This window comes from Eurosta solidaginis, chromosome 5 (genome assembly GCF_040869045.1).
Source record: "Eurosta solidaginis isolate ZX-2024a chromosome 5, ASM4086904v1, whole genome shotgun sequence".
NCBI lineage: Eukaryota > Metazoa > Arthropoda > Insecta > Diptera > Tephritidae > Eurosta > Eurosta solidaginis.
In genome coordinates this window covers 40862248-40879515 of record NC_090323.1, presented here as the reverse complement: position 1 = coordinate 40879515, position 17268 = coordinate 40862248, and the positions used below count along the sequence as shown (strand labels likewise).

Sequence of the window (17268 nt, the reverse complement as noted above, 5' to 3'; positions counted from 1 at the left end):
ATTTTTGGACGCGTATTAGCAGTGTCATGCTCTCGTATAAAATTACCAAATTTTTAGTTACACGTTCTCTGTCATGACTGATTACACTGGTCGACGGCCAAAATTTACCAGAGACGCCGTTATGAAATTCGTATGTAAAACCACCCCCTGATTTCGAAAATCGAGTTCATTTTTGATTCGATGGTACCGTTTTTGAGATATTTGCAATTTACCGTTATTCGAAAAAACCAAAAAGATGGCTCCATTTAATTACGTATACCTCACGAATGGGTCAAGCAATTGCAAGAAAGTTTACAGAATCTGAAAGATGATAAAATTTGCTATAAATGCATAATACATTGTATTTTATTCAACTAGATAGTTTTGGAGATATTAGCTTATAATTTCAGATTTTTTTTTTTTTTATGAAAAAATATGAAAAAATTGCCCTTTGCGAGGGCAGCATTCCAAAACACCAACTTTTTTTCCAGATATTTTTTCTTTACATAAAGCTCTGTTTAATAAGAAAAAAGATAAGCTACAATCGAAGAAAATCGATGTAAAACTACGTAAGTTATAAGCGATCAAATAAAAATACCCAGGTTGCGCAATTTCAACGTATACCTCAAAACGTATGTATGGTATAAAGAGTGAAATATCTAGTTATGCTCTGTTTCTATTTAGTTAAAAATTCAATTTATGAATGAAATTACCCATATTTGCAACTTTTTTAAATTTATTTATGTTTATACTATATTCTAACAATCTTTATCTTAATTTGATTTTACTATGTAGTCGAAATAATTATGTGTTCTATTTTGACGCTTATTCAGTTTACGATCGGTTTCTCTTATGAGAAACCAGCAGCAGTTACCCATCATTGCGACGTTCCAGAATCTTTGATATCGATTCTCAATTAATTTCATTTGCTGATGAAACCTTTTGCCATGTTCGTCACTTTCGTCGCCAAGATTTGCCGGAAAAAAGCTCAAATGTGAGTGCAGAAAGTGAATTTTTAGACACATTTACGCCAGGAAAGAAAATATTAGTTAGGTACACAAGTTATAGAATTTTGGGAAACTAATTTTAATAAGCCTTTAATATTTACCCATTTTCGCATAATTATTGATTAAGTCGTACACTATCTGCTCGTAGTTAGGGCGTTTGTGACTACCGAGAAAAGAAGCAACGACCTTTTCAAAGGATTCCCACGCTGCTGCCTCAACTGATGAGAGTAGTCCTTTGAATTGATTATTGTTGATCAACTTTTTTATTTGTGGTCCAACAAAAATATCTTCCTTTACCTTGGCTTGAGAAATATCTGGAAAAATTGTTTCCAAATAGTCAAATGCTTCGCCTTCTTTGTCCAAAGCCTTAACAAAGTTTTTAATGAGACCGAGCTTGATGTGTAAGGGTGGAAGTATGATTTTCTCTTTCTTGATAAGAGGGGTGTATTTGATGTTATCCACACCAACGGTAAACTCGACTCTTTCCGGCCAATCCTTTCTGACGTAGTAGTCCTTACGAGCCCGGCTATCCCACTTGCCGGGGAAGCAGCAGTGTTTGGTGTAGCCACTTTGCAGACCGCATAGCATTGCAACGACTTTGAGACATATTTTCCAATCATGCTCTTCATATTTGATAAATTTGAGTAGTTTTTGCATTTCCTCGTAGGTTTCCTTTGTATGTACTGCATGTGCGATCGGGATAGAAAGCTTTTTGTTACCAATATGCAATAATACAGCCTTCAAACTCAGTTTATTGCTGTCTATGAACAATCGCCGCTCTTTTGAATCATATGTTTGACCAAACTCTTTCAATAAACCAGGAATGTCGTTGCAGTAGCATATAATGTCTTTCTTGGTATAGTGTTTGGAAAATGGTTCGTGACGAGTTCTACAATATATCACCTTAACATCGGATGACACAAATTTAAATTGTTGCATACGAGAAGTGTGGATCTCGGCCTTTTCCTTGGATAGTTCCAAATCTCTTATCCAATCATTAAGTTGTGCTTGTGACAGAACGTTTCTCTCGTTTCCCAAAATTCAGTACAACTTGATTCCCCGCACTCAGATATTACTGTTGACAATGGAACTGGATCCGCAACTGCCGTTGAATGTAGTACTGGTAATGTCACTGTAGGTACGCTGGCATAAGTTTTTGTTTGACAAATATAGCACTCTATTAAATGGCAAGTAGGTTCTCTCCATATCATTGGTGTATAAAATTTTATTTGTTGTCCTGATTCCGACTGAATCAATTCTACTAGACACGATGTACACAGTGTTCGGTGTCCATGGTTTTTCAGCATTTTTAGGCTCAATGCCAAAATACTTGGAGTATAGTTTCATATGATCTGAGAACACTCGTCGTCGCCTTATGATAGTATATTGGCCACACATGCGACAGAACATATCTTTATCGTTATTACACTCAAATTCTCGCGTCCTTTTACTCATTTTATTTTTTTTAATAAATCACGGTTTTGAAATTTTACGTATGAACTGAACTATCTCCGGCGAGCCTTGCAGATGTTATGAAGTTTCAAGTCGCATTAACTCATATTTATACTCGGAACAAGAATAAAATTGAAAAAATCAAATCTTACCTAGACAGAAAGGTTCCTCTTTATACGAAGACGGGAAAAGAAAATACTACCTGCTTTAGATGTAGGCTTCAAAAATTTTCTGTGTCTTATAATTTTGAAAATCTACCTGTATACTTACCCATAAGTGACGGAAATACATGTTTATAACTACATGCCTACAGCAGATTTCGAACCCAACCACTTTTTCTTTCGATGCAACCACTCTACCTACTATAAAACAATTCGAGTATTAAAAGTACTATTTGATTTATTTAAAGAAAAAGTATTATCATTGTTATGGTGTTATTCGTTTATCCGGATAATATCCCATTTGCACTTTATATCTTTAATATATGTATGTATACATACACTGAAGTTGCGCAACCTGGGTATTTTTATTTGATCGCTTATAACTTACGTAGTTTTGCATCGATTTTCTTCGATGATAGCTTATCTTGTTTATAATTAAACAGAGCTTTACATGCAGAAAAAATATGTGGAAATGATATGCTAATATCTCGAAAACTGTCTGGTTGAGCAAAAAATGATTAATGATACATTTATAGCAAATTTATCGTCTTTCCGATTCTGTAAACTGTTTTGCAAGTGCTTATCCCGGTCGTGAGATATACGTAATTAAAGGGAGCCATCTTTTTGGTTTTTTCGAATAACGGTAAATTGCAAATATCTCAAAAACAGTACCATAGAATCAAAAATGAACTCAATTTTCGAAATCAGGAAGTGATTTTACATACGAATTTCATAACGGCGTTTCTGGTAAAGAGAAAAAGTTGAAATTCGTGGTCCAGTGTTATTCTGCGTTTTCTCTAGTTATGCAGCTAATTTTTAACAATCTTCTATTCCTAACTCTATAAAGGCCAAAGTGACCCAAACCGGACTATTATTTTTTCTCTAGTCATGTAGCTAATTTTTAACAATCTTCTATTCCTAACTCTATAAAGGCCAAAGTGACCCAAACGGGACTATTATTTTGCTTTGTTGTTGCTCTATTGAAGGCCCGCAAGGTAACAAGTGCCAAGTGGAAGTGTACCTCCAAAGGGATACCACCTTTTTTTAGCCGAAGTCTAAACAAGCCTGATTTTAATTAACAATCGACCGATCACAAATGATTTAATTTGAGGTTGGATTTGGAGGACTTCTATGGGATTTCCCGTGTCGACATACTCGTCCAACCGTTCGCAATATAAAGCAAAATATCTATGATAATTTTTTCGAAAGGTTTAGAGTTACAATAATTTTGGTACAATTTTTAGTTAATACTGATCTATTTTGGCTTGGAGGCAAACCGGTTTCGGCATTGCACCATCTTCGGAGTTATATTTTGTTATAAAAGATAACTTACCTCCGCCCGACTGTTGAAGCAACGTGCGCAAAGTATGTTTCCTTATGTCATAACACTAAGACATCTTTTTCCCTATACTATACAGGAAATTTCTTGGTATACGCCATCGTAGCGAAGCAAAATTGCGATAGCACTTATTGCAGATTAGTTTTGTTTTAAGGAAGTGCATTCCTTTCTTTTTCAAATATGGCCATAGAAACCTCGACACCTCACAACCATTCCGTTTGATTCATAGCAAGTTCATTCGAGCCTCGCATTTTGTCAAGAGATAACCCAGTAAATTGCGTACCTCTTTAATAACATACACTGTTAACATTACAAAATATTTTGATAACTTCAAAAACATTCTTTATGAAAAATGAAAACGAAAGTACTCCTATCAAGATACGGAAATCAAAACGGCCTCGTCAAATGTTTGATATCGATCCAACTAGTATAGACTATCGAATTACAAAAAGTCAATCCCAGACTAATTCTTGATAGTTGGTGCGGTTTAAGGAGTCGCCTTCTTAAGGATTGTGCAGGTTCGTATGACATATGCCTTATTCCGACATTTTCCTTTTTTTTAGCATCTCTTAGCCCCCAATTTAAAACAGTTAGGTGGATAGAATGTCATTTCCCGCACTTTATTCTTTTTGAACCGTCATCGATGGACGATTTGCCTTTGCCTTCACCGACGACCCTTCTGATGAAAGTTTCATGTGTTACTATTATAATCCCTGTTGTTGTTGTTGTAGCGATAAGGTTTCTCCCCGAAGGCTTTGGGGAGTGTTATCGATGTGATGGTCTTTTGCCGGATACAGATCCGGTACGCTCCGGTAACACATCACCATTAAGGTGCTAGCCCGACCATCTCAGGGACGATTTATATGGCCACATTAAACCTTCAGGCCATCCCTCCCTCCCCACCCCCAAGTTCCTTGAGGAGCTTGGGATCGCCAGAACCTCGTCTGTTAGTGAAACAGGATTCGTCACGGATAGAAGAGGTTGACCATTGGGTTTGGAGAGCTATATATTGCGCTGGCAACCTGAAAGGGTTGCGCTACACAGCCCCTTGAATCTTGTATTTTAGTCGCCTCTTACGACAAGCATACCTACCGCGGGTATATTCTGACCCCCTAACCCGCTGGGTGGCCCTTTCATTCCTCATCTTAAGCTCTTCATAACTAGTTTCCTTTGACATAATAAACTTTGATATGTCGCGTGTTTTATTGTAAACTGATGTAATCCAAAGTTTTAATTTTTTGGGACATTAAGTTACCCCACAACAGTCGAATGTTTAGATTGTGTTCGCATACACCGAATACTCCTAGAAGAAAATATGACCGTTCCAATGTTCTTTGAATTTAATTTTTGTAATGAAACTATAGCTGTATTTTTTTACATCTATCTACGTTTACGCTTAAACTTTATAGGACTGCTAAGCGTTAAACTTTATCTTACTTACTTACTTAATTGGCGCTTAACCGTCTAAACGGTTATGGCCGTCCAACAAGGCGCGCCTTCGCTCCGCCAACCGGCGCCAATTGGTCACACCAAGGGAGTTTAAATCGTTTTCCACCTGGTCCTTCCAACGGAGTGGGGGCCGCCCTCTACCTCTGCTTCCATAGGCGGGTTCCGATAGAAACACTTTCTTGGCCGGCGGATCATCTTTCATTCGCATAACATGGCCTAGCTAGCGCAGCCGCTGCGTTTTAATTCGCTGGACTATGTTGATGTCTGCGTATAGCTCGTACAGTTAAACTTTATCTACTCTTCTGAAATTGCTGCGCATAAAATTTGAAATATGTGTCTTTGTTTCACCTCTACATTAATTCTATGTATCACCTCTACAAATGGTGTCTGTTCACTATTCATCGCAACCGATTCAGCTATGTTATAAACTATGGCCACCCGAGGCTTGTGTCTGCGATTTTCGGTACATGTTCTGTAGCTATTTGTCGCTAGATGGGTCTCCTAAGCGTTGTCTAAGCGAGGATAAGCGTTTTATTACGCGCAAACGTAAACGCGTGTGAAAAAACACGGCTTATATGTATGTATGTAAAAATAAATCTGTTTCCTTTTTCCCAACAAATTAAAATTTTGAATTACATCGGTCTACAATAGAACGGGCGATGTACTTAACAAAGTAAAAATAGAATTTTATTATTTAATGGTAATTTCCGATCAGTTTGATTAATTTATATGTAGTTTTTCAGCTTTACTGATCTATTAGGGTCCAGTGCAAATAAAATACCATTTATTCCACCATTTAGCCCAACGTTTCGATAATTATCCTTATCTTCTTCAGGGGCGGTATATATTTATTTATAACAGAATACAAACAACAAATTTTATTTTGTATACCAACATAAATGTTCATATCAGACCTCTTAAATAATGATTACTAATGGTAATGATTAGCCGTTCCATTGATTATTTTCTTTAAACGCCATTATTTGATTACTTGCCATTATTTTCTATTTTTAATGATTACTTTTCAATTAATTAAAAAATAATCAGAAAAAAATCATGATTTTTCTGATTATTGAAAAAATAAAAAAAAAAATAAAAAATAATCAAAAGTAATCAAAAAAGGCCTTTTTGATTACTTTTGATTTTTCGATTATTTTTGATTTTTTTTTTTTTTTGATTATTTTTAATTATTTTTCTGCTTTGTTGAAAGAAAAATTCTCGTTTGTTGTACGGAATAATTTCTACATACAAGTACATTTTAGGATGCAATATTAAATCGTAACCGCTTATCGAGGCAAATATATACATGCAACATATAGGGCGAATGGTATTTGAGCGTTGATCTAAACATATTCTCCGGTAAGTATATACACGTGCATAATTTGCTACACTCATTATATAAAATAATAACGATCCGCTATGGTTCATCCTTAAGTCAAGCCAATATTGTTTTGTATACAAAATTAATATATCCACTATTTTGGATTACGTTATGGCTATGCACTGATTGTTTTGTAATCAAAGTTTATGATATTGTAACGAATTTTGTGCAAATCCTCTTATTTGCATCCTTCTACAACGTTCGAATCACTAAACTGTTGAATAAATAACTCCAATATTGAACAATGCAAAAATGATCTTTATTAGACTACTTTCAAAATAACTTTTCTATTGCTCGCCAGATAGCGTCTTAAATTAAACTGATTGTCGTGCCTCTAGTGTTTGCTGCCTTTTATACTCTGTGATTTCTCATTCGCATACTTCTAGGCGCTTCCATTTCTAGAATTTACTAGTTAGTTATCTGCTATAAAATTACTACATTTATAGCTTCTCATATGCGCGTGTATATGTGAGTGATACTTGCACAAACCATTGCCTACTTTTGGGAGCATCTCAGATAAATGCATGTGTACTGAGATCAAGCCGAATCTTTTAAGATGCGTATTAACAGTCGGCCGCTGTTATAGACTTTTTACCACATATATATATATTCCTTGGAAAATATGCAACCATGTTGAAAAATACTGTATAATAGGCAAACAAATGTGCTTGGGCTTTTTCGTAAAAGTATATGTATATGTATAAAAACTAATAGAAATAAAATTATTCAGTAAAAAGTTTTATAAAAAACATTGTTGTGCGCGAACGGTAATTTGTCAGTTAATGTCGGTTTCGGAAGTGTGTGATTTTTCTGGGACGATACAATCGACCCCGATTATGTGCCGCAACCACAGAAAATCGTCCTTTAATAATATTCAAATATTATCAAAAAAATCAACGAATTTAATTTTCAAGGACGAATATTATTCCAATGTAGAAAGGGTGAGTTTTTTTCAATAAACCGTATTTTTCGGTCAATTGCGTTTTGCCAAAAGTTGTCTGTTATCATATTTTTCGCTGACTTTCTCTAATTTAGTAAATTTTTTCAAAAATGTACATGCTTATATTACAAAAGTTCTTTGTTTTAGTTTTAAAAAAATAATAAATATTTTAAAAATTCAGAATTTATTATATCAAAACAATAAGAAAAACTAGCGGTAATTTTCAAATAAACGTTTTTTTTTGTTGTACGTGTAATTTGTTAGGTATTTATTATTTAAGCTATCTAAATACCTGACTCACAGCTTATTTCGTGCAACTATAGAACAAAACTGTTGAGCTATATAGAAAGGAAACTAGTGACGGTGTCAAAAAATTCAAATGCACAGTTTTAATAAAAATATGCTTCTATTTGAACAAATACTAAATTTTCACGTGTTCACACGTTTGTGTTAATTACACTGGATCACAAATTCCAATTTTTTTTTCTGCACCATAGACGTCATTTCGAAATTCCTATGTAAAATCACCCCCTGATTTCGAAAATCAAGGTTACTTTTAATTCTATGGTAAAGTTTTTGAGATATTTACGAATAACGGTTTTTTCCAAAATTGGGTCCACTTAATCATATATATCTAACGAACTAATTGAGAAATTCCAAAATGGCTTTTAAAAGGTAATAAAATTTGCTATAAACTGTGAATACAACATTTTTTACTAGGCCCTTCAGATTCAAAGATAACGAACAATCATTACGGATTTTTTCCATTTTTTTTGTAAATATATAAAAAATGTGTATTTTGCGAGGAAGGATCTCGAAAACTTTTTATCTTTTTACAGATTTGTTTTTTTCTCTCTAAGCTCTGTTTTATTACAAAAAAAATAAGCTTTCACTCAACAAAATGGATGGACTAATACAAAAGTTATAAGCATTCAAGTAAATATATCCATTTAATACTTAAGTACCCTACTGGTACATATGTGTTAGTATTCGTATATCAGTTAGTTAGTTTTTGCAATTTTTTTGTTTTCTATCTAAGCTCTGTTTTATTACAAAAAAATAAGCTTTCATTCAACGAAATCGATGGACTAATACAAAAGTTATAAGCATTCAAGTAAATATATCCATTTAATACTTAAGTAACTAACTGATATACGAATACTAACACATATGTACCAGTAGGGTACTTAAGTATTAAATGGATATATTTACTTGAATGCTTATAACTTTTGTATTAGTCCATCGATTTTGTTGAGTGAAAGCTTATTTTTTTTGTAATAAAACAGAGCTTAGAGAGAAAAAAACAAATCTGTAAAAAAATAAAAAGTTTTCGAGATCCTTCCTCGCAAAGTACAAATTTTTTTATTTTTTTAAAAAAAAAATGGAAAAAATCCGTAATGATTGTTCGTTATCTGTGAATCTGCATATGAATGTGAAATTTCAGAGCTCAAAAATAAAATTTTGAAGGCAACTGTATGGTATGGCGGTGGAAGTGTGATGGGTTTGGCCCTACTTGGCTGCCTCTGGAGTTGACAAAATAACTTTCTTTGATGCCACAATGGACAAAAATTTGTATTTAACCTTACGAAAGGCAATTTGTTGCGAATCGCCCCTAATTTAGGTGTACGTGATAAATTTCGCAATAACCAAGTCAAATACCCATAACACATATCCAGGATTGTGCCGCTTTGTGCAGGCATGGGTAATATGGGACTGTCTACACCTCATGAATCCACTTCCACAATCTCTCGCCCTAAATGTCTTGGAAAATTTGTGGTCAATTTTGGAATCGGCTACACGGCAAAGGCAGATTAGTAAGATTTGCGATTAAAAAACTACTTTTGTCGAAGAAAGGCATAAGGTACCACGCGAAGCCGCTCAAAAACTAATTGCATCTATGGAAACTTATCTTAAAGATGTTATTTAAGAAAATGGTGGTCATACGAGGTACAAACTAAATAAAAAAAAGTAATTTTTTCTAAGGCAGGGCGCAGTGCACGAAATAAGCTGTGACCTTAGTTTTTGAGATAATTTTAGTTTTTATTAAATAACTCGAAGACCCGGCAGACGTTGTCCTGCCCTAAATTTGGCCTATCTGCATACATTTTAATAAGCTTTGCCCTCACCCTCTTCACTTTTTCCTAATCCTTTTATTCACTCCTCCCTCCGTCTTTTTCGCTTCATCTATCTCCATCTTCGTCTCATTCTATCTCAATCTCCTTCTCTCTTTTCTCTTCTCTCAATTCCTTCTCATCCTTCTGCATCCCTTATTGCCTGTCCCAGAGGGTGGTATGTATTTTATTCCAGTCCCAGTCCCACTCCGAGTCAGTTTATTATATATAGATTTTTATTTTTCACATTTCACTATAATATTAAAACGAAATGCAGATATTCGTTGCTTTTGAAATTCGGCTTAAAAATTGCACATAGAACAACTAAAGACTCTCCTGAATTAAAAAAAATTTCTTAGTACCTCAAATCGCGGGCCCCCTCTCGTCGGCCCTGGTGATGTGCTATATATATATATATATATACATATATTAGGCCGGGTCGATTTGTGGGGAGGCAAAAAAATCGCCCATTGCTCTGTGAAACTTTGCCGAAGGAACCATACCTCTAAAACGAATTCTGATGTCCCCCTCTTAGGGTCGTAAGGGCAAATTTTGAAAAATCCCACTTTGAAATGCCTATGTTTTTTCTTTTTGGAGTTTATTTTTCTCTTTAGAAATTTCTTTAGTCAGAACATATGTAAAGGAAAAAATGAATTTAACTTAGTAATAGAAAAGTAATTAAAAAAAATTATTAGAAATTAGCGTTTTTACAACCCCCTTTTAAAACCAAGGCATCACTGTGATGCATTTGCATGTCGTAAACATAGTTGTGTGGGTTTTTTATTCAACCGTTTTAAAAAATGAAGGTATCACTGTGACACGATTGCAGATCGTAAAATTGCTTGTGTTGTTTTTTTAAGCCACCACAAGACACAGCAGGTAGAATTGAAATTGCCCCTACCCAAAAGTTCGACCCAAAGGGGGGAACATCAGAATTCGTTTTAGAGGTATGGTTCCTTCGGCAAAGTTTCTTATTTTGATCCCTAGAATATGATTTTCACAGAGCAATGAGCGATTTTTAAATCGACCAGCCCTAAAATATATATATATATTATATGTATGTAAAGTTAAATAAGCACGTGCGCAAGTATATCCATACCAACTGAAAAGAGGTGCACCACTGCGTATACGTAACATTTTATTATCTATATATGGGGTATTCCATCCCATTTCGACCAATTTTGAACCCGACCCCTTTAGAATTGGCTGAAAGTTTTTCTTCTTTTTCTAGCTTACGAAAGACATTTTTCAGAATTTTTTCAAATTTTTTCATCCAACTCAAAAAAAGTTATGAATTTAAAAAAAACACCGTTTTTGTTTTCAAAATGCTATAACTTTTTCAAAAATTGACCGTTTGGGATCTTTTTTTTCAAATTTGTTTTTAAATGTACTTTACGGAAAAAATACAAAAAAATGTTTAAAGTTTTTTTTTTTGTAATTTTTCAGTTTTTCGAGATTTTTCGAATTTCGCCATTTTTTTTCTCCTAAAAAACTTCAATAAATTCTGCAATCATCCCCACTAACCCCGGAGTGGGCCGATAATTTTTTTTTATTTAATTGAAAAAAAAACTTTAAAAATTGGTTTGTATTTTTTCCGAAAAGTACATTTAAAAACAAATAAAAAAAAAAAAAGATCCCAAACGGTAAATTTTTGAAAAAGTTACGTCTTACGTCTTTCGTAAGCTAGAAAAAGAAGAAAAACTTTCAGCCAATTCTAAAGGGGTCGGGTTCAAAATTGGTCGAAATGGGATGGAATAACCCATATATAAAAAGAAGTGTACATTTTGATTGTCAGTACATAACTCGAGAACGGCTGGACAGATTGCCATGAAATTTTTAGGAAAGATACAGGAAGGAGAGATGATGGTTAGTTGATTTTGAAATCCCAAATTGGTTTAGCCATATATATAAAAATCAAATTCTACATCAATCATCACCAAATTTTGGTTATGGGTTCCTTCGATCAACGGGAAGGTTTTAGGCTAAAAATAATTTCGATATATAAAAGGGGCGTGGCACCTCCAATACAAATGGAATCTTTGCTACTGCATGCCTTTGAAGAACATTGAAATTCAATGAGGAGTTATATGAGGTCAATCCCTAGCACCACCCAGAAAATGCGGAATTTGGAGAGGGGAGGTGCGCGGCACCTCCCATACAAATGGAATCTTTAGTAATGCATAACTTTGAAGGTATACATGCCAGAATATTGAAATTCAGTAAGGAGTTATATGAGGTCAATCCCTAATACCACCAAGAAAAGCCGGAATTGGGAAAAAGGGGGCGTGGAACCTCCCATTCAAATGGAATTTTTGGTACTGCATAACTTTGAAGGTATACATTCCAGAATATTGAAATTCAGTAAGGAGTTATATGAGGTCAATACTTAACACCACCAAGAAAATATGGAATTGGGAAAAAGGGGGCGTGGCACCTCCCATACAAATGGAATATATTATACTGCATATATCTGGATGTCGTAATGGTAGGATAATTAAAATTGGTAAGGAGCTATGGCGGCCACCGTAGTGTGATGGTAGCGTGCTCCGCCTACCACACCGTATGCCCTAGGTTCACACCCCGGGCAAAGCAACATCAAAATTTTAGAAATAAGGTTTTTCAATTAGAAGAAAATTTTTCTAAGCGGGGTCGCCCCTCGGCAGTGTTTGGCAAGCGCTCCAGGTGTATTTCTGCCATGAAAAGCTCTCAGTGAAAACTCATCTGCCTTGCAGATGCCGTTCGGAGTCGGTATAAAACATGTAGGTCCCGTCCGGCCGATTTGTAGAGAAAATCAATAGGAGCACGACGCAAATTGGAAGAGAAGCTCGGCCTTAGATCTCTTCGGAGGTTATCGCGCCTTACATTTATTTTTTTTTTTAAGGAGCTATGTGACGTTAAGTCCTAAAACCTCCAGTAAAATGTGGAAAGGGGAAAAACTATGGCTGCCGTACAAACTTAAGTTATTTTAACACCTAAACTTTGACTGCATTGTTGAGTTTAGCTGTTATGCCTTTTGGACGTTTAGTAATCTGCCGCTGTTAAAAAAATTGTTTAGCTTCAGTCTATCTACATCTAATATATAAAATTCTTCTGTCACGGTTTTAGAGGCTGAACTCCTCCGAAACGGCTGAACCGATTCTCATGAGATTTTGTGAGCATATTGGGTAGGTCTGAGAATCGGCCAACGTCTACCTTTTTTCGCTACGTGTCTACGATCTTGAGATCAAAACGTGGACCCGGGTACCCCTAGAATGTGTTTATACAATATGGATATCAAATGAAAGCTGTTGATGAGTGCTATAGTACAGGATTATTTTCATACAACTGGGAGGCTAGGGTCTCGAGATATAGCCCAAAACGTGGACCAGGGTAACCCTAGAATGTGTGTATACAATATGGATATCAGATGAAAGCTGTTGATGAGTGCTATAGTACAGGATAATTTTCATACAACTGGGAGGCTAGGGTCTCGAGATATAGCTCAAAACGTGGACCCGGATACCCCTAGAATGTGTTTATACAATATGGATATCAAATGAAAGCTGTTGATGAGTGCTATAGTACAGGATAATTTTCATACAACTGGGAGGCTAGGGTCTCGAGATATAGCCCAAAACGTGGACCCGGGTACCCCTAGAATGTGTTTATACAATATGGATATCAAATGAAAGCTGTTGATGAGTGCTATAGTAAAGGATTATTTTCATACAACTGGGAGGCTAGGATCTCGAGATATAGCCCAAAACGCGGACCAGGGTAACCCTAGAATGTGTTTATACAATATGGATATCAAATGAAAGGTGTTGATGAGTGCTATAATACAGGATTATTTTCATACAACTGGGAGGCTAGGGTCTCGAGATATAGCCCAAAACGTGGACCAGGGTAACCCTAGAATGTGTGTATACAATATGGATATCAGATGAAAGCTGTTGATGAGTGCTATAGTACATGATAATTTTCATACAACTGGGAGGCTAGGGTCTCGAGATATAGCTCAAAACGTGGACCCGAGTACCCCTAGAATGTGTTTATACAATATGGATATCAAATGAAAGCTGTTGATGAGTGCTATAGTACAGGATAATTGTCATACAACTAGGGTCTCGAGATATAGCCCAAAACGTGGACCCGGGTACCCCTAGAATGTGTTTATACAATATGGATATCAAATGAAAGCTGTTGATGAGTGCTATAGTACAGGATAATTTCCATACAACTGGGAGGCTAGGCTCTCGAGATATAGCTCAAAACGTGGACCCGGTACCCCTAGAATGTGTTTATACAATATGGATATCAAATGAAAGCTGCTGATGAGTGCTATAGTACAGGATAGTCTTCATACAACTGGGAGGCTAGAGTCTCGAGATATAGCCCAAAACGTGGACCCGGGTACCCCTAGAATGTGTTTATACAATATGGATATCAAATGAAAGCTGTTGATGAGTGCTATAGTACAGGATAATTTTCATACAAATGGGAGGCTAGGGTCTCGACATATAGCCCAAAAGGTGGACCCGGGTACCCATAACATGTGCTTATACAATATGGATATCAAATGAAAGCTGTTGATGAGTGCTATAGTACAGGATAATTTTCATTTAACTGGGAGGCTAGGGTCTCGAGATATAGCCCAAATGTGGACCCGGATACACCTAGAATGTGTTTTTATATTATGGGTATCAAATTGAAGCTGTTGATGTATGTTTTAGTACAGAGTAAGTTTTACACCGCTGGGTGACTACGGTCGCGAGATATAGGCCGAAACATGGACCCGGATACACCTAGAATGTGTTTTTATATTATAGGTATCAAATTGAAGCTTTTGATGTTTGCTATAATACAGAGTAAGTTTTACACCGCTGAGTGACTATGGTCTCGAGATATAGGCCAAAACATGGACCCGGATACCCCTAGAATGTGTGTGTATAATGGATATCAAATGCAAGCTGTTGCTGAGAGCTCTAAAGTTCATTGTGATATTCGATTTAGTCGCATCAACCTGGCAAAACTGATAAATATGCATGCGAAGCCGAAATAAAGACAAGAATTAATAATACCCACATACCTATTTACATACGTCCTATTCGATTTGCCCGAAATTTCGTATATAAATTTGCCTGTATTAGTATTTACGATGCTTTTTTCCGGGAAGTATACCAGAGACGGACTGGGACTGGGATTGAGACTGAGACTCGGAATGAGACTGGAACAAAATACATACCACCCTCTGGGACTGGCAATAAGAGATGAAGAAGAAGGAGAAAAACTTGAGAGAAGAGAAACGAGAGAAGGAGACTGATAAAGAGATAGAATGGGGCGAAGATGCAGATGAAGCGAAAAAGACGGAGGGAGGAGTGAATAAAAAGATTAGGAAAAAGTGTAGAGGGGCAGGGCAGAGTTAGACAGAAAATGATTATTAAAATATATGCAGATAAGCCAAATTTAGGGCAGAACAATGTCTGCCGGTTCTGCTAGTCTTCTATAAAAATCAAATTCTGTGTGTGTGTTCCCTATGAAAACGTGTTTGCTATACTTCGATCATCACCAAATTTTGGCTCGAGGTTCCTGCGATCAAGGCGGAAAGTTTTTCATATTTCAGAATTAAGAATTTTAAATGTAAATGTTTTTGTTTTTGGCTATGCGAAAGAACTATCTTAGCTCCCAAAAATGATCATGTTAACAAAATCAATGATCGCTTTCAAAATCAATTTCCTGGTGAAGTGACGAAATATAAATCGATCGACACAGTTACAGATGAAGATAAACTTGTGAATTATCCAAATGAATTTCTATACTCCTTAGAACCAAAAGGAATGCCTGCGCATATATCAACTTTGAAATTTGGCTCACCAGTCATGCTTCTTCGGAATGTAATCAAAGCAACAATCATCAGTGGTAAAAGCAATACAATAATATAAAATAAGATACAAGAATAAAATGTTTAACAGAAAATTTCACCAAATATTCGTACAAAATTCAATTCAATTTACAGAACAATAAATTAAATTATCAACAAACAAAACAGAAAAAATAACGCAACATCCATTCGATCTCGGGCGTTACAACGTGCGCCTGGTAAAGCTAGTTACGTATAAACAAATAAAAAAATTTGTAATAAAATAATATTGCCACTATAAACTGAGGTATAACCTATCCTATATTTCAAGTTAGATCATACTACACACGGGGTACAAAACAAATTCAAAATCGGTTCAGTAGTTTAGGAGTCCATTGGCCTCAAACCTGTGACACGTGTTTTTTATATATTAAGATTAGCACAAACATGTAAACACATGAAAATTAAGTATTTACTCAAATAAAAGCATATTTTTATTAAAATTGTGCATTTGAATTTTTTTGACATCGTCACTAGTTTCCTTTCTATATAGCTCAACAATTTTGTTCTGTAGCTGCACGAAATAAGCTGTGAGCCACTGTACATAAATAATTACTTATGTATATACATATACAGTGAATATAAATGTGGCAAATATATTGTATATTGGTAATATATATTTAGTAATATAAATATATTAGTTACCGTTTTACCAGTTCCGTAAAATTTGTCAATGGTACGCATGTGTGAACGTGTTGATACTTAAGTACGTGTGTGTTATAAATTATATAAATACATGCACATGTGTATAAACAATTTTTTTTAAATCTACATAAAGGATTACAAAAATAGAAAAATATGCTTGTTGAAGACATGGAGGAAGAAAATTAAATCGAATTTTAAATATGATCATTTTCGAATTTTTATATATACATATACTCTTATACTTACCTGAATTCTATAAAATTAACTATTCATATAGGTATGTATATATAGCCAATGAACTAATTTTATGAAATAAAATACATATATACATATACTTACCTTAAACTCATACTCACCTGTAAATTTATACTCACCTAAAAATTTTTATATCATAAATTCGAACGCCCTAATGTAAAATCTATTAAACCAAATTGGAAGAATACCGCTTCTTTGTCATGTCCGTACCTTAAGTATACATATGTACATATACATACGTAAAGAAGTAAAAAAACCAAAGGCTCAACCGTCAGCAGCAAAACGGAGTGAGCGCAGTTATCGTTGAGCGCGCGCACATTAATGTATTCTTTTCTGAGTGCGAATCCAAAATTGTAATTTGCATTTTTCAAACACAGTCCTCAATAAAATTGTGAATTTGTTATAGAAAAAAAGGTGTAAGTGTTTAAATTGAACTTAAAGTAAAATAAAAGTGGGAAGTAAGCAGCCCATAGGTACCCGCAACTTAAGTGAAGCTTAAACATGGTCCTCTCGCCAGCCAAAGTGGAAATATAAATTTAAACCAAAAAAAAAAAAAAAAAAACGAAGCACTAGAAAAGGCTATAGTTTGCTCTAAGGGAACATTTTTAAAAGAAAAAAGCCGAAAACATGAAAAAGTGCCCAAAAATTTA

General features: G+C 35.1%; 1 protein-coding gene across 2 annotated transcripts in view; it reads right to left on the bottom strand.

Moving 5' to 3' along the window:
* Window positions 1-6170: 6170 nt before the first annotated feature.
* LOC137233968 (zinc finger protein ztf-16-like) overlaps window positions 6171-17268 on the bottom strand; it is a 67518-nt gene continuing 56420 nt past the window's right edge. For both annotated transcript variants that reach the window (XM_067757547.1, XM_067757549.1), the window contains one exon: window positions 6171-6582. In XM_067757547.1, the coding sequence (XP_067613648.1) occupies window positions 6581-6582 (2 nt within the window). In that variant the 3' untranslated portion in view covers window positions 6171-6580. The remainder of the gene's footprint in view (window positions 6583-17268) is intronic.